Source organism: Physella acuta, unplaced genomic scaffold, assembly GCF_028476545.2.
Source record: "Physella acuta isolate Inbredline_101_S28 unplaced genomic scaffold, ASM2847654v3 ptg000769l, whole genome shotgun sequence".
Classification (NCBI taxonomy): domain Eukaryota; kingdom Metazoa; phylum Mollusca; class Gastropoda; family Physidae; genus Physella; species Physella acuta.
In genome coordinates, this window is record NW_026732287.1 from 462,315 (window position 1) to 487,332 (window position 25,018).

General features: G+C 46.3%; 2 protein-coding genes across 2 annotated transcripts in view; one reads left to right on the forward strand and one right to left on the reverse strand.

Annotated features, from left to right (window-relative positions):
• Positions 1-25,018, reverse strand: part of LOC131950525 (RUN and FYVE domain-containing protein 2) — a 77,085-nt gene that overhangs the window by 23,929 nt on the left and 28,138 nt on the right. The window lies entirely within an intron of this gene.
• LOC131950524 (prepro-gonadotropin-releasing hormone-like protein) lies at positions 198-24,347 on the forward strand. Its single transcript, XM_059312719.1, has 4 exons — positions 198-305; positions 8,363-8,611; positions 23,011-23,079; positions 23,846-24,347. Exons 1-4 carry the CDS (start codon positions 219-221, stop codon positions 23,861-23,863), a joined length of 423 nt encoding a protein of 140 aa, XP_059168702.1. The 5' UTR covers positions 198-218; the 3' UTR covers positions 23,864-24,347.

Below are 25,018 nucleotides of genomic sequence, written 5' to 3' on the forward strand. Positions count from 1 at the left end.
ATATAAACATTATACAATTATATATATAGTAAATGAATGTTCTACGTGTGATTAAAACAAAATGTTTTCTATGAATCTCTGCCACCCCCACATATGTAAACACAATTTCCCATAAGTCAAGACTTTAACCCCACCCCTCCATATTTGCGCAGCTTCCGGTTCCAGCATGCGATCGCCTCCCACCGACAAGAGCGCCTATAAAAAGGGACGGCCAGAGCATGGCCATCTCTACGATCTGCTGCTTCACACTTTGGCCATCATTTTGTTTGGGTTTTTTTTTCGTTTCGCCGTCACTCGACTACAAGGTAACACTTTTTATTTCACCTGGTCTTTCTACGTCGTATGTCTGTCTTAACATCTCGTCGTTTGTCTGTGTAGTCACACAGTCGCGAACAGTAGACAGACATTCAAATACTGAATGACAGTAATAGACATACATTCAAATACTGAATGACAGTAATAGACAGACATTCAAATACTGAATGACTGATAGACAGACATTCAAATACTGAATGACAGTAATAGACAGATATTCAAATACTGAATGACAGTAATAGGCAGACATTCAAATACTGAATGACAGTAATAGGCAGACATTCAAATACTGAATGGCAGTACTGACACAGACAGACAGAGAAAAAGATGAAAAGAGTAGCCTATGGCGAGATTATTGTGACACATTGGACGAACAAATTTGCCAACTTCCTTTCAAGTTGATACACCGTCTGTTCAATGATCCGTCTAAACAATTCATAGAACTTGTTGGTCTGTTCAAAGAAATTCAGTTTTCTAAGTTTGACAAACATGACTAGATCTTGTCCTCTGATTCCTACACGGGGAATAGTGACAGCAGTAAAGCTCACACGAATCAAAAGACATTTTGTGTCTTGACCACGACCTCCCCAAACCACGTGACGCCCGTCGTCAGGTGTTGGTGTCGCCAGGATACACAGGCTGATGCTGTAGGGGGGGGGGGGGGCTCATTGTTTTAAACCTTGGACGCTTAGCGTGTACTAGAAATGGAAAAGTTGAGTATACTTTTTGGTTGGACGCTCAGTGTGTACTACAGGTGGGGAAGTTGAGTATACTTTTGGTAAGTTACCATTTTTAATCAGGCGGTTGATGGGGTAGAAAAAATAGAGTTCACTTGTTTCCATGACCTAAGCAAATGCAACGATAGGTCAGCGTTATGCCCAGCCGCCTTTTTTTTTCCAAAACGTGAGTCAGGTACCCAATAGAGCTGAGTGGACTCGAAGCTCGAGGCTATGAGGTTACATGTCGTGTGCTCTACATTTCGACCACACCGTTCCTTGTTTAAACACTACATTTTATGCTGGTCAGTTATTTAAGAGGGTCATTGACCACTCGCTCAACCGACTGCGATTTCATCCATGCTACAATTACACGTATAATAAAATAAAAAAACCTAGCATTGACGGACTGAAGTTAGCGTGGACGAGATTTAACAGGACGTTGACGAATGGGCTGTGTAACCAGACAGTGCTTCAATTCCGTTAGACAGGGCCAATACATTACAATACGTTATGCTGTGGGCAGGAGACATGCACCCCCCCCCCCCATATAAATTACAATACGTTATGCTGTGGGCAGGAGACATGCACCCCCCCCATATAAATTACAATACGTTATGCTGTGGGCAGGAGACATGCATCCCCCCCCTGGGGTAGAGGTCAGCCAGAAACAGCTGGTTACACGTGTCAAAGGTCATTAGAACAATCTGGTCAACTACGGTAAACATTGTGTGGACATACGGATACAACCTACATGCCACGTGATGTATGGTGTCATTTAAAAATAAGCTACGTGATGTATGGTGTCATTTAAAAATAAGCCACGTGATGTATGGTGTCATTTAAAAATCAACACGAGAAGTTAAAAATGATTTGAAAACTTAATAGGCAAGGTTTTAAAACTAATGATCTCCAATTTCGTTAAAAGCCAATGGATCAGGCGATTGAGTGACAAGCGGCTTTAGCTCGTGTTGTCTCCCTTTAAAGGCTGGCTGGCATTGTCTCCCTTACTGTAGCTAGCACGTGATTAAACAAACATTGAGCCCGAGGCGAGAGACTGGCTAATTGGCAACAATTAAAACATTGAAAATGGCGAGGTTCTATATCCTGATCTGTGGTCCAAGTAGGGTTAGATCCCAGTCCCTCTGACATTTAAATCTCGAGGTTCTATATCCTGATCTGTGGTCCAAGTAGGATTAGATCCCAGTCCCTCCGATATTTAAATCTTGTGTCTACGGTGAGCGGCCACTAAGGACAGGCTTTAAAGGTTGCTGCAATTTAAACTCTAACCCGATTTTAAGCGGACAACTCGATAGCTGTAATGTAAAGTTAACAACCCGACAGCTGTAATGTGGACAACCCGATAGCTGTAATGTAAAGTGAGCATCCCGACAGCTGTAATGTGGACAACCCGACAGCTGTAATGTGGACAACCCGACAGCTGTAATGGTGACAACCCGACAGCTTTAATGTAAAGTTGACAACCCGACAGCTGTAATGTGGACAACCCGACAGCTGTAATGTAAAGTTGACAACCCGACAGCTGTAATGTGGACAACCCGACAGCTGTAATGTAAAGTTGACAACCCGACAGCTGTAATGTGGAGTTGACAACCCGACAGCTGTAATGTGGACAACCCGACAGCTGTAATTAAAAGTTGACAACCCGACAGCTGTAATGTAAAGTTGACAACCCGACAGCTGTAATGTGGACAACCCGACAGCTGTAATGTAAAGTGGACAACCCGACAGCTGTAATGTAAAGTGGACAACCCGACAGCTGTAATGTAAAGTTGACAACCCGACAGCTGTAATGTGGACAACCCGACAGCTGTAATGTAAAGTTGACAAACCGAGAGTTGTAATCATTTCTAAGTAAACTGTTAAATCAAGCTGTAAGGCCCATGTAATTAGACAATGGTAAGGCCCATGTAATTAGACAATCTGTAAGGCCTATAGACAATCTGTAAGGCCCATGTAATTAGACAATCTGTAAGGCCCATGTAATTAGAAAATCTGTAAGGCCCATGTAATTAGACAATCTGTAAGGCCCATGTAATTAGACAATCTGTAAGGCCCATGTAACTAGACAATCTGTAAGGCCCATGTAATTAGACAATCTGTAAGGCCTATAGACAATATGTAAGGCCCATGTAATTAGACAATCTGTAAGGCCCATGTAATTAGACAATCTGTAAGGCCGATGTAATTAGACAATCTGTAAGGCCCATGTAACTAGACAATCTGTAAGGCCCATGTAATTAGACAATCTGTAAGGCCCATGTAATTAGACAATCTGTAAGGCCCAAGTAATTAGACAATCTGTAAGGCCCATGTAATTAGACAATCTGTAAGGCCCAAGTAATTAGACAATCTGTAAGGCCCATGTAATTAGACAATCTGTAAGGCCCATGTAATTAGACAATCTGTAAGGCCTATAGACAATCTGTAAGGCCCATGTAATTAGACAATCTGTAAGGCCCATGTAATTAGACTATCTGTAAGGCCCGTGACAGTAAACGGACCAACACCCAGCATCAAGATCTGCTCAACACGAGAGCAACCAGATATTTCCATGACAATCACATTGGACCGTCTGTGGCCTTTTTAAAACATTTAGAGAGGGGTGCCACGACCAACGGTACTTTACAAAACACAACAGCAGACAATAGTCTGTGACCATAGCAGACAACAGTCGGTGACAAAAGCAGACAATAGTCTGATATTCAGGTCAAGATTTGTGGGTGGCCAGTCATACAAGTAAAGAGTGCATCCAATACAATAGGCCGACATTACACAATCATACAGCATTAACATACAGCACACTGTAGCTGTAAAGATGACGTCACGAATTTCTTGAATTTCCCTGAGATCATCTTTAGACTGTGTAGGTCCCCAAACGCCGATCTTGTAGCAGGTCACAATCATCATCGTCTGGTCAGGTCTATGTCCTGTCCTTTAGTGAATTCTTACATATTTTTTTATCCTATGCCGCTAATGGGGACAGGTAACATACAGGTGTGTTTACATTCCGTGAATCGATATGTGACAAAACTATTGACATGACACAACTACTGACATGACACTGAAATGACACATACACTGACATGACACAACTACTGACATGACACAAGTACTGACATGACACATACACTGACATGACACATACACTGACATGACACAAGAACTGACATGACACAAGTACTGACATGACACTGACATGACACACGTACTGAAATGACACTGACATTGACATGACACAAGTACTGACATGACACAACTACTGACATGACACAAGTACTGACATGACACAAGTACTGACATGACACTGGCACATACACTGACATGACACAACTACTGACATGACACAACTACAGACATGCCACTGACATGACACAAGTACTGACATGACACTGGCACATACACTGACATGACACAACTACTGACATGACACATACACTGACATGACACAACTACTGACATGACACATACACTGACATGACACAACTACTGACATGACACAACTACGGACAGCCCATGAATAAATGCGGCGCGGTAAGCAAGACACGAGAAACCAATTGTTCCATAAACAAGACTTTGGAAGACGGAGATATTATAATTATTCTTTATTTGCGGGTCCCTACTATGGTTTCAGCTGAAATACGTTGGACACTGAGACAACAAAAGGTCTTTTTACTTTCTCGTATATACGAAGTATAGAGAAAGTATTGTAATCGTGCACAAAAATCACTTGAAATTTTAACAATTTTCACCGTATTACACCTCAGTCCTTCATCACATCCGAAGTATAGAGGACTTATTTTAATCGGGCAAAAATTATCAATCCAGATTTATCAAAATTAAGAGGTTTTATGCGTAATCCAGTCTGAAAAACTGGACTTTGCAATTCTGTCCGTATGTCTGTGTGTCTGTCTGTCTGTCCGTGTGTAAACACGATAACTTGAGTACCGTTATAGCTAGGTTGATGAAATTTCATATATAAGTATTTTATCAAAATCGTAGATCCGTATCAACTTTTGAGCGATTTCCGATAACCGGAAGTGGTACTTTTTCTACTTTGAATTTTTCAAAAGCCTATAACTTGAGTACTATTTCAGATAGATACATGAAATTTAACATGTAAGTATAAGATCTAATTCTCTACCTTCTGTCAAATTTTGAGTAATGTCCGTTGCACGCAAGTACTAATTTACGCTACTTCCGATTTCTCAAAAAACTAATGTAAATTTTTAAAGTACTAATAATATTGCGCACTATTATGCACTTTTTTATTTGGCGTTCACTTGGTGTGCAATCTTTTGTCTACGAGATTTTATTCTATTTTTAAAACTTTAGTATTTAAAATGGATTAAAAATCATGTCTATAGCCCGAGTTCTCATCCCCTGTTGTTTTATATAAGAATATTCGAGAAAGTTTAGGGGAGATCACTCCCGGTTTATTTCTGTATGGGGTAGTTATCAATTCTTTTCGAGTGAATAGACTTGCTTCTATCGCGGTTTTATACGGAGCTGTGAGTTTGTCTAGTGTAAGCACGGTAAGATATATACTGTGTGGTACCCTAGTGACTGTGTAGGTGTATGTGACACAGAAAGACAGACTGACTTACTGACAGACAGACTGACTGACAGACAGGAAGACAGACAGGAAGACAGACATACACTGTGTGGTACCCTAGTGACTGTGTAGGTGTATGTGACACAGATAGACAGACTGACTTACTGACAGACAGACTGACTGACTGACAAACAGGAAGACAGACAGGAAGACAGACATACACTGTGTGGTACCCTAGTGACTGTGTAGGTGTATGTGACACAGATAGACAGACTGACTTACTGACAGACAGACAGACTGACTGACAGACAGGAAGACAGACAGGAAGACATACATACACTGTGTGGTACCCTGGTGATGTTGTATGTGTATGTGACAGACAGACAGACAGACACTGTGTGACCAACTTGGACCATAATTTTCTGTCCCTGTTTGTGAGACACGGAAACGACTTAGTCACGAGCAAATGGCAATCACCACCAACCTCCCCCCCCCTCCCCCCTCTCATTCAGAAAACTGAATTAAAAACATTGAACTGTTGGTTAAACCATTTGAGTTTTTACTGGGAAAACAAGCATGAGCAATTATCCCAGAAGGTCGAGTTTCACATTTTTCCTTCCCAATGTAGCATGTTTTTATCTGCTCTCCGTACGCTCGTACTGCTGTAACTATAGACTGTGTCAGAGTAGACACAACAGTACAGTACAATGTATCATGGGGAGCGGGGGGGGGGGGGGAGGGGGTAGCTTGAAAATGACACAACATAAGGTGTGTGTGTAGACACGTACAATCGGTGATGTTAAAGCCACCCTCACACAATGTAGAACAGCGCATAAGATGTTGACATGGAATACTTAATGTTGCAATCGGTGATGTTAAAGCCACCCTCACACGCTAGAACAGCGCATAAGATATTGACATGGAATACTTAATGTTGCAATCGGTGATGTTAAAGCCACCCTCACACGGTAGAACAGCGCATAAGATATTGACATGGAATACTTAATGTTGCAATCGGTGATGCTAAAGCCACCCTCACACGGTAGAACAGCGCATAAGATATTGACATGGAATACTTAATGTTGCAATCGGTGATGCTAAAGCCACCCTCACACGATAGAACAGCGCATAAGATGTTGACATGGAATACCTGATAATGTTGCAGGAAATCCCCTCAGTATTACAATTACTAATGAAGAGAGTCTGGCATGGGGCAGGAAAAGTGGGACAGGGCAAATTAGAATTGTCCTGTGGTATGTACCACACAAATTAGAATTGTCCTGTGGTATGTACGACCTACTCAATCACTGTATTCCCAACTGGTACCTTGGCTTAGTCAGAGCTTATGCTAGTGAAAGCCTTTCATCTTCCGGTATATTTCAAACAAAAGACAGCCGTACTTTAACTAGTTTATAGGACAGTATATCACTGATACAAGAGTATCAACATCAGTGATACAAGAGTATCAACATCAGTGATACAAGAGTATCAACATCAGTGATACAAGAGTATCAACATCAGTGATACAAGAGTATCTCTACTATATCACTGATATAAGAGTATCTATCTCTAGTATATAACTGATGCAAGGGTCTCTATCTCTAGTACATTAGTGATACAAGAGTATCAAACTTCCATGGATGGTCAGTTTTAGAGCTAGCCACTGTATCAAAGAACATCCAGTAATCAAGCGAGAACTATTTCAACATTTGCATCAAATTTCACGACTGTGCAAGTCAGAAATCTGATCGAAATCTAAAAATAAACGTATGCACTTAAAAGATGGCGGCGATCAAACCAAGGTCAGTTAAGTGAGAATCAGCTAGATATTAGCTGGTGGGTCAATGCATGACATTTGGCGAGCGACGGTGGTGTCCAATGTCTGCGGCTGGGGGGGGGGGGGGGGGTTGACTACACCAGCTGTAAGGTGATGTTAGGGCTGGGGGGGGGGAAGGTTAGGTATCTGACTGGTATTAAAATAAAATAAAATATTGAGAAAGACATGATGTGTCTTAATGTCAGTCCCAAATCGACAACTGGACGACGATATGGAAATAAACATTTTTACTCGTCACATCACCTATATCACGATCAACGCGCGCCTGTACAGGTGGCGTTGACACGATTCGTGCCGCATTATGTCATGAAGTCAAGGGTTCCACGATATGAAATATCACGATACCGGTTGTCTCACTCTGGCGCACTATATTACTATGTCGAGCTGTCGTATTTGAACTGTCATCGCACTAGTTCTATCAGCCGCACTGACAAAATCCGATGGCAAATCATACGCCGAACCGATGAGGCAAACTCACGTTCGACCAAAACCAGGTTAAGAACTACTAGCCTAATCTAACTTTCTCCTCCCCTCCCCAGCTGAAGAAGATGGTGTGTACCCCAGCCACGCCCCCTAATCTAACTTTCTCCTCCCCTCCCCAGCTGAAGAAGATGGTGTGTACCCCAGCCACGCCCCCTAATCTAACTTTCTCCTCCCCTCCCCAGCTGAAGAAGATGGTGTGTACCCCAGCCACGCCCCCTAATCTAACTTTCTCCTCCCCTCCCCAGCTGAAGAAGATGGTGTGTACCCCAGCCACGCCCCCTAATCTAACTTTCTCCTCCCCTCCCCAGCTAAAGAAGATGGTGTGTACCCCAGCCACGCCCCCTAATCTAACTTTCTCCTCCCCTCCCCAGCTGAAGAAGATGGTATGTACCCCAGCCACGCCCCCTAATCTAACTTTCTCCTCCCCCTCCCCAGCTGAAGAAGATGGTGTGTACCCCAGCCACGCCCACAGCCGTTGTTGCCCTGCTCGTCCTGCTCGCCTTAGTCCAGACGTCCAGCGGCCAGAGCTACCACTACAGCAACGGCTGGTACCCCGGCAAGAAGCGCTCAGCCCAGATGGCCGGCGACAGCATCATCGCAGGGGCAAGCGGCCCCGCAGCACGGTTTGATGAGGCGTGCAACATCAGGCCGGACGCTGTGCTGCTCATCAACAAAGTTATACAGGTCAGTGGGGGTGTGGGGTGGTCAGTGGGGGTGTGGGGTGGTCAGTGGGGGTGTGGGGTGGGGGGTGGGGGGTGGGGGTATGTGGGGGGGGGTATGGCTGTGGCCAACGCAATCATACAGGTCAGTGGGGGTGTGGTCAACACAATCATACAGGTCAGTGGGCGTATAGCCCCACAATCATACAGGTCAGTGGGGGTATGGCTAACACAATCATACAGGTCAGTGGGGGTGGGGTGGCCACAATCATACAGGTCAGTGGGGGTATGGCTAACACAATCATACAGGTCAGTGGGGGTGGGGGCAACACAATCATACAGGTCAGTGGGGGTATGGCTAACACAATCATACAGGTCAGTGGGGGTATGGCTAACACAATCATACAGGTCAGTGGGGGTGGGGTGGCCACAATCATACAGGTCAGTGGGCGTATGGCCCCCACAATCATACAGGTCAGTGGGGGTATGGCTAACACAATCATACAGGTCAGTGGGGGTGTGGTCAACACAATCATACAGGTCAGTGGGGGGTATGGCCCCCACAATCATACAGGTCAGTGGGGGGTATGGCCCCCACAATTATACAGTTCAGTGGGGGTGGGCAACACAATCATACAGGTCAGTGGGGGTGGGGTGGCCACAATCATACAGGTCAGTGGGGGTATGGCTAACACAATCATACAGGGCAGTGGGGGGGGGGGTGGGCAACACAATCATACAGGTCAGTGGGGGGTGGGCAACACAATCATACAGGTCAGTGGGGGGTGGGCAACACAATCATACAGGTCAGTGGGGGTATGGCTAACACAATCATACAGGTCAGTGGGGGTATGGATAACACAATCATACAGGTCAGTGGGGGGTATGGCCCCCACAATCATACAGGTCAGTGGGGGTGTGGGCAACACAATCATACAGGTCAGTGGGGGTATGGGCAACACAATCATACAGATCAGTGGAAGCAAGCGGTGGTATGTCGTTAACAAAAAGTTGTAGCGTGTAGCAACAGGTCGCTAGCAGAAAGTTGCAGCTTATCGCTCCATAAACTCGGCAGAATGAGACTAATCCTCACACCACTGGTCCCCACCCCACCGGCCACCCCAGGGCGAGTCTTATGTCCACTCCCAGTACACCAGCACCCAGTTGCCCCCCCCCCCCTCCGCCTAGGGCCACGTCTCTTCATGGAACAGCCTTCATACTCAGTGGGTGGTAGCAATCATTGTCTCAATGATTGCTTTGTTTGTCTCCACCTTCAAGTTGATCAAGTCGAGAGACAAAAATAAAATAAAAACAAAAACGAATTATTTATCCATGCCAACATTTCCATGTAATGCGTGTAGTAAGGTACGTGGACCGCGTCATCGTCTTCACTGTCCACACCAACACTATGGGCTTCAATAATGTGCATTATGTTGGTCAAACCATCCCATACTTTCCGGGCCAAACCATCCCATACTAACCTGGTCAAACCATCCCATACTTTCCGGGCCAAACCATCCAATACTAACCTGGTCAAACCATCCCATACTGTCCTGACCAAACCATCCCATACTGTCCTGTCTTGACCAAACCATCCCATACTGTCCTGTCTTGACCAAACCATCCCATACTGTCCTGACCAAACCATCACACACTGTCCTGTCCTGGCCAAACCATCCCATACTGTCCTGACCAAACCATCCCATACTGTCCTGACCAAACCATCCCATACTGTCCTGACCAAACCATCCCATACTGTCCTGTACTGACCAAACCATCCCATACTGTCCTGTACTGACCAAACCATCCCATACTGTCCTGTCCTGGCCAAACCATCCCATACTGTCCTGACCAAACCATCCCATACTGTCCTGACCAAACCATCCCATACTGTCCTGTCCTGGCCAAACCATCCCATACTGTCCTGACCAAACCATCCCACACTGTCCTGACCAAACCATCCCATACTGTCCTGACCAAACCATCCCATACTGTCCTGACCAAACCATCCCACACTGTCCTGTCCTGACCAAACCATCCCATACTGTCCTGACCAAACCATCCCATACTGTCCTGTCCTGACCAAACCATCCCATACTGTCCTGACCAAACCATCCCATACTGTCCTGTCTTGACCAAACCATCCCATACTGTCCTGACCAAACCATCCCATACTGTCCTGTCCAAACCATCCCATACTGTCCTGTCTTGACCAAACCATCCCATACTGTCCTGACCAAACCATCCCATACTGTCCTGTCTTGACCAAACCATCCCATACTGTCCTGACCAAACCATCCCACACTGTCCTGTCCTGACCAAACCATCCCATACTGTCCTGACCAAACCATCCCATACTGTCCTGTCTTGACCAAACCATCCCATACTGTCCTGACCAAACCATCCCATACTGTCCTGTCTTGACCAAACCATCCCATACTGTCCTGACCAAACCATCCCATACTGTCCTGTCCTGACCAAACCATCCCATACTGTCCTGTCCTGACCAAACCATCCCATACTGTCCTGTCCTGGCCAAACCATCCCATACTGTCCTGACCAAACCATCCCATACTGTCCTGTCCTGACCAAACCATCCCATACTGTCCTGACCAAACCATCCCATACTGTCCTGACCAAACCATCCCACACTGTCCTGTCCTGACCAAACCATCCCATACTGTCCTGACCAAACCATCCCATACTGTCCTGTCCTGGCCAAACCATCCCACACTGTCCTGACCAAACCATCCCATACTGTCCTGACCAAACCATCCCATACTGTCCTGTCCTGGCCAAACCATCCCATACTGTCCTGACCAAACCATCCCATACTGTCCTGTCCTGGCCAAACCATCCCATACTGTCCTGACCAAACCATCCCATACTGTCCTGACCAAACCATCCCATACTGTCCTGACCAAACCATCCCATACTGTCCTGTCCTGGCCAAACCATCCCATACTGTCCTGACCAAACCATCCCATACTGTCCTGTCCTGGCCAAACCATCCCATACTGTCCTGACCAAACCATCCCATACTGTCCTGACCAAACCATCCCATACTGTCCTGTCCTGGCCAAACCATCCCATACTGTCCTGACCAAACCATCCCATACTGTCCTGACCAAACCATCCCATACTGTCCTGACCAAACCATCCCATACTGTCCTGACCAAACCATCCCACACTGTCCTGTCCTGGCCAAACCATCCCATACTGTCCTGGCCAAACCATCCCATACTGTCCTGACCAAACCATCCCATACTGTCCTGACCAAACCATCCCATACTGTCCTGTCCTGGCCAAACCATCCCATACTGTCCTGACCAAACCATCCCACACTGTCCTGACCAAACCATCCCATACTGTCCTGACCAAACCATCCCATACTGTCCTGACCAAACCATCCCACACTGTCCTGTCCTGACCAAACCATCCCATACTGTCCTGACCAAACCATCCCATACTGTCCTGACCAAACCATCCCATACTGTCCTGTCCTGGCCAAACCATCCCATACTGTCCTGACCAAACCATCCCATACTGTCCTGTCCTGGCCAAACCATCCCATACTGTCCTGACCAAACCATCCCATACTGTCCTGACCAAACCATCCCATACTGTCCTGTACTGACCAAACCATCCCATACTGTCCTGACCAAACCATCCCATACTGTCCTGTCCTGGCCAAACCATCCCATACTGTCCTGACCAAACCATCCCATACTGTCCTGTCCTGGCCAAACCATCCCATACTGTCCTGACCAAACCATCCCATACTGTCCTGACCAAACCATCCCATACTGTCCTGTACTGACCAAACCATCCCATACTGTCCTGTACTGACCAAACCATCCCATACTGTCCTGACCAAACCATCCCATACTGTCCTGTACTGACCAAACCATCCCATACTGTCCTGACCAAACCATCCCATACTGTCCTGTACTGACCAAACCATCCCATACTGTCCTGACCAAACCATCCCATACTGTCCTGTACTGACCAAACCATCCCATACTGTCCTGTACTGACCAAACCATCCCACACTGTCCTGACCAAACCATCCCATACTGTCCTGGCCAAACCATCCCATACTGTCCTGACCAAACCATCCCATACTGTCCTGGCCAAACCATCCCATACTGTCCTGACCAAACCATCCCATACTGTCCTGTACTGACCAAACCATCCCATACTGTCCTGACCAAACCATCCCATACTGTCCTGACCAAACCATCCCATACTGTCCTGGCCAAACCATCCCATACTGTCCTGACCAAACCATCCCATACTGTCCTGGCCAAACCATCCCATACTGTCCTGACCAAACCATCCCATACTGTCCTGTCCTGGCCAAACCATCCCATACTGTCCTGACCAAACCATCCCATACTGTCCTGGCCAAACCATCCCATACTGTCCTAACCAAACCATCCCTTACTGTCCTGGCCAAACCATCCCATACTGTCCTGGCCATACCATCCCATACTGTCCTGACCAAACCATCCCATACTGTCCTGTCCTGACCAAACCATCCCATACTGTCCTGACCAAACCATCCCATACTGTCCTGACCAAACCATCCCATACTGTCCTGACCAAACCATCCCATACTGTCCTGTCCTGGCCAAACCATCCAATACTGTCCTGACCAAACCATCCCATACTGTCCTGACCAAACCATCCCATACTGTCCTGGCCAAACCATCCCACACTGTCCTGTCCTGGCCATACCATCCCATACTGTCCTGGCCAAACCATCCCACACTGTCCTGTCCTGACCAAACCATCCCACACTGTCCTGTCCTGGCCATACCATCCCATACTGTCCTGGCCATACCATCCCACACTGTCCTGACCAAACCATCCCACACTGTCCTGTCCTGACCAAACCATCCCATACTGTCCTGGCCAAACCATCCCACACTGTCCTGTCCTGACCAAACCATCCCACACTGTCCTGTCCTGGCCATACCATCCCATACTGTCCTGGCCATACCATCCCACACTGTCCTGACCAAACCATCCCACACTGTCCTGTCCTGACCAAACCATCCCATACTGTCCTGGCCAAACCATCCCATACTGTCCTGACCAAACCATCCCATACTATCCTGACCAAACCATCCCACACTGTCCTGTCCTGGCCAAACCATCCCACACTGTCCTGACCAAACCATCCCATACTGTCCTGACCAAACCATCCCAAACTGTCCTGTCCTGACCAAACCATCCCACACTGTCCTGTCCTGACCAAACCATCCCATACTGTCCTGACCAACCCATCCCACACTGTCCTGACCAAACCATCCCAAACTGTCCTGTCCTGACCAAACCATCCCACACTGTCCTGTCCTGACCAAACCATCCCATACTGTCCTGACCAACCCATCCCACACTGTCCTGTCCTGACCAAACCATCCCATACTGTCCTGACCAAACCATCCCATACTGTCCTGACCAAACCATCCCACACTGTCCTGTCCTGACCAAACCATCATATACTGTCCTGACCAAACCATCCCACACTGTCCTGTCCTGACCAAACCATCCCATACTGTCCTGACCAAACCATCCCACACTGTCCTGTCCTGACCAAACCATCCCATACTGTCCTGACCAAACCATCCCACACTGTCCTGTCCTGACCAAACCATCCCATACTGTCCTGACCAAACCATCCCATACTGTCCTGACCAAACCATCCCATACTGTCCTGACCAAACCATCCCACACTGTCCTGTCCTGACCAAACCATCCCATACTGTCCTGACCAAACCATCCCATACTGTCCTGACCAAACCATCCCATACTGTCCTGGCCAAACCATCCCATACTGTCCTGTCCTGACCAAACCATCCCATACTGTCCTGACCAAACCATCCCATACTGTCCTGACCAAACCATCCCATACTGTCCTGGCCAAACCATCCCATACTGTCCTGTCCTGACCAAACCATCCCATACTGTCCTGACCAAACCATCCCATACTGTCCTGACCAAACCATCCCATACTGTCCTGTCCTGGCCAAACCATCCCATACTGTCCTGTACTGACCAAACCATCCCACACTGTCCTGACCAAACCATCCCATACTGTCCTGACCAAACCATCCCATACTGTCCTGACCAAACCATCCCATACTGTCCTGTCCTGGCCAAACCATCCCATACTGTCCTGGCCAAACCATCCCATACTGTCCTGACCAAACCATCCCATACTGTCCTGACCAAACCATCCCATACTGTCCTGACCAAACCATCCCATACTGTCCTGACCAAACCATCCCATACTGTCCTGACCAAACCATCCCATACTGTCCTGGCCATACCATCCCATACTGTCCTGGCCAAACCATCCCATACTGTCCTGGCCATACCATCCCATAGATCTATATGTGGAGAGGTTGGTCGGCCCCACAACCAACAGACAGCGCTGACTTGCCCCTCCACGGGCCGGTGTTTGACCGACATTGAGTCAACATTTGACCTACTCCCCCACTGGGTCGATCTGGACACACACACATACAGGTCAGGACATCCACACATACAGGTCACCACAGTCAGACACCCACATACAGGTCACCACAGTCAGACACCCACATACAGGTCACCACAGTCAGGATACCCACACATACAAGGACACCCACACATACAGGTCACCACAGTCAGGACACCCATACATACATGTCACCACAGTCAGACACCCACATACAGGTCACCACAGTCAGGATACCCACACATACAAGGACACCCACACATACAGGTCACCACAGTCAGGACACCCACACATACAAGGACACCCACACATACAGGTCACTAAGTCAGGACACCCACACATACAGGTCACCACAGTCAGGACACCCACACATACAGGTCACCACAGTCAGGACACGCACACATACAGGTCACCACAGTCAGGATACCCACACATACAAGGACACCCACACATACAGGTCACCACAGTCAGGACACCCACATACAGGTCACCACAGTCAGGACACCCACATACAGGTCACCACAGTCAGGACACCCACACATACAGGTCGTCACAGTCAGGACACCCACACATACAGGTCACCACAGTCAGGACACCCACACATACAGGTCACCACAGTCAGGACACCCACACATACAGGTCACCACAGTCAGGACACCCACACATACAGGTCACCACAGTCAGGACACCCACACATACAGGTCACCACAGTCAGGACACCCACACATACAGGTCACCACAGTCAGGATACCCACACATACAAGGACACCCACACATACAGGTCACCACAGTCAGGACACCCACACATACAGGTCACCACAGTCAGGACACCCACACATACAGGTCACCACAGTCAGGACACCCACACATACAGGTCACCACAGTCAGGACACCCACACATACAGGTCACCAGTCAGGATACCCACACATACAAGGACACCCACACATACAGGTCACCACAGTCAGGACACCCACACATACAGGTCACCACAGTCAGGACACCCACACATACAGGTCACCACAGTCAGGACACCCACACATACAGGTCACCAGTCAGGACACCCACACATACAGCACATCCACACATACAGGTCACCACAGTCAGGACACCCACACATACAGGTCACCACAGTCAGGACACCCACACATACAGGTCACCACAGTCAGGACACCCACACATACAGGTCACCACAGTCAGGATACCCACACATACAAGGACACCCACACATACAGGTCACCACAGTCAGGACACCCACACATACAGGTCACTAAGTCAGGACACCCACACATACAGGTCACCACAGTCAGGACACCCACACATACAGGTCACTAAGTCAGGACACCCACACATACAGGTCACCACAGTCAGGACACCCACACATACAGGTCACCACAGTCAGGACACCCACACATACAGGTCACCAGTCAGGACACCCACACATACAGCACACCCACACATACAGGTCACTAAGTCAGGACACCCACACATACAGGTCACCACAGTCAGGACACCCACACATACAGGTCACCACAGTCAGGACACCCACACATACAGGTCACCACAGTCAGGATACCCACACATACAAGGACACCCACACATACAGGTCACCACAGTCAGGACACCCACACATACAGGTCACTAAGTCAGGACACCCACACATACAGGTCACCACAGTCAGGACACCCACACATACAGGTCACTAAGTCAGGACACCCACACATACAGGTCACCACAGTCAGGACACCCACACATACAGGTCACCACAGTCAGGACACCCACACATACAGGTCACCAGTCAGGACACCCACACATACAGCACACCCACACATACAGGTCACTAAGTCAGGACACCCACACATACAGGTCACCACAGTCAGGACACCCACACATACAGGTCACCACAGTCAGGACACCCACACATACAGGTCACCACAGTCAGGACACCCACACATACAGGTCACCACAGTCAGGACACCCACATACAGGTCACCACAGTCAGGACACCCACACATACAGGTCACCACAGTCAGGACACCCACACATACAGGTCACCACAGTCAGGACACCCACATACAGGTCACCACAGTCAGGACACCCACATACAGGTCACCACAGTCAGGACACCCACACATACAGGTCGTCACAGTCAGGACACCCACACATACAGGTCACCACAGTCAGGACACCCACACATACAGGTCACCACAGTCAGGACACCCACACATACAGGTCACCACAGTCAGGACACCCACACATACAGGTCACCACAGTCAGGACACCCACACATACAGGTCACCACAGTCAGGACACCCACACATACAGGTCACCACAGTCAGGACACCCACACATACAGGTCACCACAGTCAGGACACCCACACATACAGGTCACCACAGTCAGGACACCCACACATACAGGTCACCACAGTCAGGACACCCACACATACAGGTCACCACAGTCAGGACACCCACATACAGGTCACCACAGTCAGGACACCCACACATACAGGTCACCACAGTCAGGACACCCACACATACAGGTCACCACAGTCAGGACACCCACATACAGGTCACTAAGTCAGGACACCCACACATACAGGTCGTCACAGTCAGGACACCCACACATACAGGTCACCACAGTCAGGACACCCACACATACAGGTCACCACAGTCAGGACACCCACACATACAGGTCACCACAGTCAGGACACCCACACATACAGGTCACCACAGTCAGGACACCCACACATACAGGTCACCACAGTCAGGACACCCACACATACAGGTCACCACAGTCAGGACACCCACACATACAGGTCACCACAGTCAGGACACCCACACATACAGGTCACCACAGTCAGGACACCCACACATACAGGTCACCACAGTCAGGACACCCACACATACAGGTCACCACAGTCAGGACACCCACACATACAGGTCACCACAGTCAGGACACCCACACATACAGGTCACCACAGTCAGGACACCCACACATACAGGTCACCACAGGACACCCACACATACAGGTCATCACAGGAGGAAATTTACCAACTAGGAGGGCAACATTGTAAACATACTTGTTCCCGATATATAATATATACATGCCCTAACGATTACAAGAAGTCAAATGGTTTCTCCCCTGCTGTGCGTATTGTGAAACGCTACACATAAAGCGTCGCGAGAGTACTGCCGTCGGTAGCTGTAGCTGGATGGAGGAAATTGTCATCTGTGGGGTACATGTAGGGGTGGGGGAGTTATAACACCCCACCCACCCTAGCCTACACTACCTAATCCGACCAAAAACGATCAGACAGATGTACCAGATACCAAAAATAAACCGCCAACTTTGGAATCAACAGCTAGATTTGTCAGCAGACGTATCGCGTGTCAGCAGAAAGCTCGCTGGGTCGAGCCTTGCAATATTCCCGCCAAGATTAGATGAGAGTCTGGTCAATAAACAGCACATGGTGATGCCCAAATAAAAGCTAACACCTAAATACTAGCAGCTAACTTGTGCCTCCCTGGTGTAACATTAGATCTTGTCATTTCTCAGTCATGAGTTGCTAGAGATTAAACTTTGAGGATTTATTCGACTTTTGGGAGGCTACCAATGTCGTCGTTAAGCATGATAATTACAAGTCGCCTCCCACACAATGACCCCCCCCCCTCCACACACACACAGGCAGGGAGATGGAACAAATCGACCGGCTCGGAAATAAACCATCGAACGTATGCACAGTTACAGGGGGGTGGGGGCGTCAAAACGGCCACCCCCATAAATACATACACTAATCAGGGGCGGAACTACAGTGTCGGCAGACTCCGCAATGCGGGGGGGGGGGGGTGGCGCACGCCATTTAGGGGCCCACAGCCGACCATAATCAATTTTTTATAGTTAAAAAAATAATTCTCTTGCATTTTTGACTTTATGGTTGTTTTGTAAAAAGAATACTGTAACTGCGGTTGGATTATCTTTATTCTATAGACACCATCCCACGATCTTGTATATTCTTTTTCCATTTCTTTTTAAACCATTGTGAAAGCCGAATCCTCTTTCTTTTACAATCAAACACACGCTGTTATGTTTTAGTCATGACCTCCAAACTTGTCAGAGCAACGGATGTCATCAAATCACGACATTTGGAGGTCATATCTAGATCAAAACACGACATTTGGAGGTCATATCTAGATCAAAACACGACATTTGGGGGGTCATACCTAGATCAAATCACGACATTTGGGGTCATAGTGGATCAAATCACGACATTTGGAGGTCATACCTAGATCAAAACACGACATTTGGGGGTCATAGTGGATCAAATCACGACATTTGGAGGTCATACCTAGAACAAAACACGACATTTGGGGGTCATACCTAGATCAAAACACGACATTTGGGGGTCATAGTGGATCAAATCACGACATTTGGAGGTCATACCTAGAACAAAACACGACATTTGGGGGTCATACCTAGATCAAAACACGACATTTGGGGGTCATAGGGGATCAAATCACGACATTTGGCGGTCATACCTAGAACAAAACACGACATTTGGGGGTCATACCTAGATCAAAACACGACATTTGGGGGTCATAGTAGATCAAATCACGACATTTGGCGGTCATACCTAAAACAAAACACGACATTTGGGGGTCATACCTAGATCAAAACACGACATTTGGGGGTCATAGTGGATCAAATCACGACATGTGGGGGTCATAGTGGATCAAATCACGACATTTGGGGGTCATAGTGGATCAAAACACGACATTTGGGGGTCATAGTGGGTCAAATCACGACATTTGGAGGTCATACCTAGATCAAAACACGACATTTTGGGGTCCTAGTGGATCAAAACACGACATTTGGAGGTCATACCTAGATCAAAACACGACATTTGGGGGTCATACCTAGATCAAAACACGACATTTGGGGGTCATAGTGGATCAAATCACGACATTTGGAGGTCATACCTAGAACAAAACACGACATTTGGGGGTCATACCTAGATCAAAACACGACATTTGGGGGTCATAGTGGATCAAATCACGACATTTGGGGGTCATAGTGGATCAAATCACGACATTTGGGGGTCATAGTGGATCAAATCACGACATTTGGGGGTCATAGTGGATCAAAACACGACATTTGGGGGTCATAGTGGGTCAAATCACGACATTTGGAGGTCATACCTAGATCAAAACACGACATTTTGGGGTCATAGTGGATCAAATCACGACATTTGGAGGTCATACCTAGAACAAAACACGACATTTGGGGGTCATACCTAGACCAAAACACGACATTTGGGGGTCATAGTGGATCAAATCACGACATTTGGGGGTCATAGTGGATCAAATCACGACATTTGGGGGTCATAGTGGATCAAATCACGACATTTGGGGGTCATAGTGGATCAAATCACGACATTTGGGGGTCATAGTGGATCAAAACACGACATTTGGGGGTCATAGTGGGTCAAATCACGACATTTGGAGGTCATACCTAGATCAAAACACGACATTTTGGGGTCATAGTGGATCAAATCACGACATTTGGAGGTCATGACTAAGACATATGGACCCAAAACAAAATCACAAAATTTGACAGCTCAAATTGGCAAATAAAATACTTCAAAATCTGACATAACTTTTAAAACTCAGCGAACGGCAAGTATTAACATAACACTTGACCTAAACACGAACATTGATCACGTCAACAAAATTCTTGACCTAAACACGAACATTGATCACGTCAACAAAATTCTTGACCTAAACACGAACATTGATCATGTCAACAAAATTCTTGACCTAAACACGAACAATGACGACGTATTGAGGCTAACTATAACTGGGACTAAGATTGCTACCAAGAACCTCACTTCGATAAATAACGGCAATCTAAACAAATGTGCCCCGGGGGTGCAGCCAGCGACCAAGGGGGGTGGGGATCACTAGGGACAAAAGCTGATGGGCAATACTCGGTATTAGCGCCAGCTTTTCCGTTCACTATCATCACGTGATCCTTCAGGTGCAAACTGTTCTGTCTACTTCCTATCTATAGGGGTGTGTGTGTGTGTTCTGGGGGAGGGGGGTTAATTACTTTCTGATTGGCTAAAAAAATTAGACGCTGATGAAAGTAGTCACCAGTGTTTGAGTAAGCTGAGCACTTTATGAAAGTACTTCAAGTAGTTGTCCTGAGCACTTTATGAAAGTACTGCAAGTAGTTGTCCTGAGCACTTTATGAAAGTACTTCAAGTAGTTGTCCTGAGCACTTTATGAAAGTACTTCAAGTAGTTGTCCTGAGCACTTTATGAAAGTACTGCAAGTAGTTGTCCCCTGTGGTCACCATTGATGGGGCCATGTGGGTTATTTGATGGTCACCATGAAGAGACATAACAGGCTAGTTGTGTACAAAGATTGTACTGACTAGTCACCATAATCGCCCATATGTAACGATGAAAATACACACATGACCTATTTTAAGCGATCGGGAAATCCCAGTCAGTGTAAAGCATTAAGAGAAAATTAATATCATTTTTTTAAAGTCAACTATCCTTTTTAATTAGCTATTAATATTCATCGCTTAATAACTATTTAATGAAACTCAAGTGACCTTGGTTTAGTAATGGAAAGAACGTAGTTTACTCGAGTATTGTGTTCTGGCTTCATCACTCTGCCGTGGTACAACGCCAAGAATAACAGCCCACATATATTTATTCATTCTTTCCCTGACAACATATCTAAAAGCATGCACATACAAATAAAAACATACATATTCATTCATTCTTTCCCTGACAACATATCTAAAAGCGTGCACATACACATAAAAACATATTCATTCATTCTTTTCTTGACAACATATCTGTAAGCGCACACATACAAACACACGGCCCCAGCAGGGAGAAGTGTGATAAGACAACACTTATGTCACGGGAATTTTGTTTTGTTTTTTTAATTTCCAGCACCGTGTGTCTGTTTGTATGTGTGTGACATAGTTTTCTATCCACCCGATGTCGTAGTTTATTTCCCATTTCTCAAAAACCTCGAGAATTCGATCATTTGATATCATATTCTCATAAAGGATCATTTTTCTAAGACCGTTTCGCAACTGCTGAATGAAACACAAAACGGGCGGTTTGTTACACATTTTTACATTTCTATAGCCCGATTACTCTAGATTGGAATACACGAGAAAGTTTACGGGAGCTCATTCACGCTTAACGAACGTCCGACACGTCCTACACGTCAGATAATACACTTTTGAACGTCCCACACGTCAACACTTTTTAACGTCCTACACGTCAACACTTTTTAACGTCCTACACGCCAGATAATACACTTTTGAACGTCCCACACGTCAACACTTTTTAACGTCCCACACGTCAACACTTTTTAACGTCCTACACGTCAACACTTTTTAACGTCCTAGACGCCAGATAATACACTTTTGAACGTCCCACACGCCAGATAATACACTTTTTAACGTCCTACACGTCAGATGATACACTTTTGAACGATGGGTCATTTGCAACGCAGCAGATGATTAGGTGAATCAAAGCGTAAGACAGACTTAAGATAGTCAGTAGTCGCCCCTGAGATTAAGGGGAATTCTTAACAGACTGCTGATGGATTTACCTGAATGTTTAATGCTATTCTATGTGGATGCTGTTTTCTTAGGGTATGCTGTCCGCAGTGTAGAGTATGCTATTCGATGTGTGTGGTATGTTGTTCAATTGGCGTATATGACACATATTACTATAAAATACAACACTTCGCATATTGCTTTTAAAATACTTAGCATATCGCTATAAAATACGGCACCTCGAATATTGCTATAAAATAAAAAAAAAGCTCGCATATCGCTATAAAATACAACGCCTCGCATATGGCTTTAAATAAATGTTCTATTTTCCAGGAGGAAGTGGCCAGGATCCAGAAGACGTGTTTGGCGGACGTGCCAGTTGGGCTTAGAGAACTTTTAGAGGTAGGGACCTATGTATTGATCTTAAAGGTGTGGTGGTGATCTTACAGGTGTGGTGGTGATCGTAGGGGTGTGGTAACACCTCACACGATCCAGGTAAATGACACCTAGTTCCGTGGGTGATTGAGCAGCTGTCAGATGAACTGGAATAAACATGAGCTCACAATTAAGACCAAGACCTCAAAAAGTGAATCCTTAGTGTAGATGAACGCTTCCAGTCCTTAAAATAACCGACAACCTATAATTAAAACATTTGTTTATAGCTAGAAATACAAAAGAAACCTCCAGCAATTAACATGAAAGGATGTGTTTCATGGGATCACTTAACAGAGCAACTGAAATTTAAGATAGCTATTCCAACAAGGGAAAGAAAATAATTAAAAGGCTATGGAACTAAAACTTGAGACGTACTCAATTAGAGAACACCTCGCTATGACGGGGTGACTAGGTGTGACAGTCACGCCGTACGCGATTGTGACATGACAACATGAGACCATCACGCCACATGATGTTGTGACAGTTTGGCAACGTGACACCATCACGCCACACAATGTTGTCACAGTGACAACGTGGCACCATCACGCCACACGTTATTGTGACAGTGACAAGGTGACATCATCACGCCACACGTTATTGTGACATGACAAGGTGACACCATCACGCCACACGTTATTGTGACATGACAACGTGACACCATCACGCCGCTGACATGAGTGTGACGAGTGAGAAGACCATCTTTAACTTGTGATTTTTGTATCTTTTGTTTCAGACAGCGACAGGCGAATAGACCCCCCCCCCTCCCCCTATCAGGTGAGCCTGCGGTAGATCAACGACTGCAGAATCAAGGGAAGTAATTACTGCTGAAACTAGAGGGAGGCAACTTGCCGGAAATAATGTTTCAAGACTATTTTTTAATACGTTTCTCTTTTTCTTGGACGAATAGATAAAAAAAAGATATGCTTGTTTTAAATGTTATTATAAAACAATAAAATAGTTAGATGACTCAGTTTATTATAAGAACATCTGAAAGCAATTAGTACAACAGTTTTTTAAATGTGATCTTGCTGCTGTATCTTAACATCGCTAGAAAAATTCTCATCCAGACTCAAGTTAGAAAAAATTATTATCCTGACTACGTTAGAGAAAATTATTATCCTGACTGCGTTACGTCAGAAAAAAAAATTGTCAAACTCACGTTAGAAAAGAAAAAAAATATTTGTACTCGCCATTTGTGTGGCAGAAGAATGATTTCATGTCAATAAACTGGGAATAACAACATGACGGGAGACTGAGGTGTTACATCATTTGGTCACGTGATTGGCTGTATGGCTGTATGGCTGTCATTGGTTGTATGGCTGTCATTGGCTGTATGGCTGCCATTGGCTGTATGGTTGTCATTGGCTTATGGCTGTCATTGACTGTATGGTTGTCATTGGCTGTATGGCTGTCATTGGCTGTAAGGCTGTCATTGGCTGTATGGCTGCCATTGACTGTATGGTTGTCATTGGCTTATGGCTGTCATTGACTGTATGGCTGTCATTGGCTGTATGGCTGTCATTGACTGTATGGCTGTCATTGGCTGTATGGCTGTCATTGACTGTATAGTTGTCATTGGCTGTATGGCTGTATGGCTGTCATTGGCTGTATGGCTGTCATTGGCTGTATGACTGTATGGCTGTCATTGGATGTCTGGCTGTCATTGACTGTATGGCTGTCATTGACTGTATGGCTGTCATTGGATGTCTGGCTGTCATTGACTGTATGGCTGTCATTGGCTGTATGGCTGTCATTGGCTGTATGGCTGTCATTGACTGTATGGCTGTCATTGGCTGTATGGTTGTCATTGGCTTTATGGCTGTCATTGGCTGTATGGCTGTCATTGACTGTATGGCTGTCATTGACTGTATGGCTGTCATTGGCTGTATGGCTGTCATTGACTGTA

Excerpts from the sequence above, each read along its gene's own strand:
- LOC131950524 (XM_059312719.1), top strand. The coding sequence starts at position 219 with ATGGCCATCTCTACGATCTGCTGCTTCACACTTTGGCCATCATTTTGT. Across the intron at positions 306-8,362 it reads CGCCGTCACTCGACTACAAG|CTGAAGAAGATGGTGTGTAC; the intron begins GTAACACTTTTT and ends CCCCCTCCCCAG. Across the intron at positions 8,612-23,010 it reads TCATCAACAAAGTTATACAG|GAGGAAGTGGCCAGGATCCA; the intron begins GTCAGTGGGGGT and ends TCTATTTTCCAG.